General features: G+C 68.0%; 1 protein-coding gene across 1 annotated transcript in view; it reads left to right on the top strand.

The window, feature by feature from the left end:
- Window positions 1-407: 407 nt before the first annotated feature.
- Window positions 408-1,067, top strand: part of BHLHE22 (basic helix-loop-helix family member e22) — a 1,646-nt gene continuing 986 nt past the window's right edge. The window contains exon 1 of the mRNA XM_029284459.1: window positions 408-847. Coding sequence (XP_029140292.1) covers window positions 408-847 — 440 coding nt within the window. The remainder of the gene's footprint in view (window positions 848-1,067) is intronic.

The raw sequence follows: 1,067 nt of genomic DNA, 5'->3' as shown, positions 1-1,067 counted from the left end.
TCTTTTCTTCTTTTTCTCTTTTCTCTCTCTCTCTCCTCTCACTTGGTGGGTCCGGCCAACCTCCCGAAGGTGAATCCAAGCCAGAGAAAAGGCGCCGAGAGCCCGCCGGAGGCTCACAATGCCTTAGTCCTGGGAGAGGAGCGCTGAGAGCAAGCGAGGCGACGGGCGAGACCAGACGCGCGCTGAGGGAAAGAGAAAGAACGCGCGCCAAAGCGGCCTGCCTGCGAGACGCTGGAACAGCGGGGAGAAGAAGGTGACAGGGGCAGGACGAGGAGCCGCGCTCTCGGCGAAGAGTACCTCGACCCAGGCAAGCCCCCGACCCGGGGCGTCGAAGGACCGGAGCGGGGGAGGGGGCGTGGGAGAGGGAGAGGGAGGAGTTGGAGGAGGGGAACCCGCCGGTCGGGACTATGGAGAGGGCGCTAAGCCTGCCTTCAGACGAAGACTTGTTCCACAAGAGCTTCAGCGCCTCGGCCAAGAGAATGGAGTCCGCCTTTCGTTCACCCCCGGGGCTCGACCTGGCCGCCCACCAGCAACAGCAGCGCGAGGCGCGGCAAGCGCCGTCGCCCCTCAGCTGCTACGAGCCGGCCGACTCCGAGGTGCTGCTGAGGGAGAGCGCGGCGGGGGCCCTGGTGGCCGGGGACCCGCTGGGCGGCTCGGTCTGCGTCAAGTACGGGCAGAGCACGACCAGCCGCAGCTCGGTCGCCGAGAGCAGCGGCGGCGAGCAAAGCCCGGACGACGACAGCGACGGGCGCTGCGAGTTACTGCTGCGGGGCCCCGGCGGGGGTAGCGGCTCCGGAGTCGTCGTCAGCTCTGGGGGCGCCCTCCTCAAGGCGCCGGAGGGCGGCGCCTGCTCCAATAGCCACCACGGCGGCGGCGGCGGCGGCGGCAAGAAGTCCAAGGAGCAGAAGGCGCTGCGGCTCAACATCAACGCCCGCGAGCGGAGGCGCATGCACGACCTGAACGACGCGCTCGACGAGCTGAGGGCCGTCATCCCTTACGCCCACAGCCCCTCGGTGCGGAAGCTCTCCAAGATCGCCACGCTTCTCCTGGCCAAGAACTATATCCTC

This window comes from Protobothrops mucrosquamatus, unplaced genomic scaffold, assembly GCF_001527695.2.
Source record: "Protobothrops mucrosquamatus isolate PMUCROS unplaced genomic scaffold, P.Mucros_1.0 scaffold608, whole genome shotgun sequence".
Taxonomy (NCBI): Eukaryota; Metazoa; Chordata; class Lepidosauria; order Squamata; family Viperidae; genus Protobothrops; species Protobothrops mucrosquamatus.
Note: the sequence above shows the minus strand (reverse complement) of the source record. Positions and strands in the feature narration are given on the sequence as shown.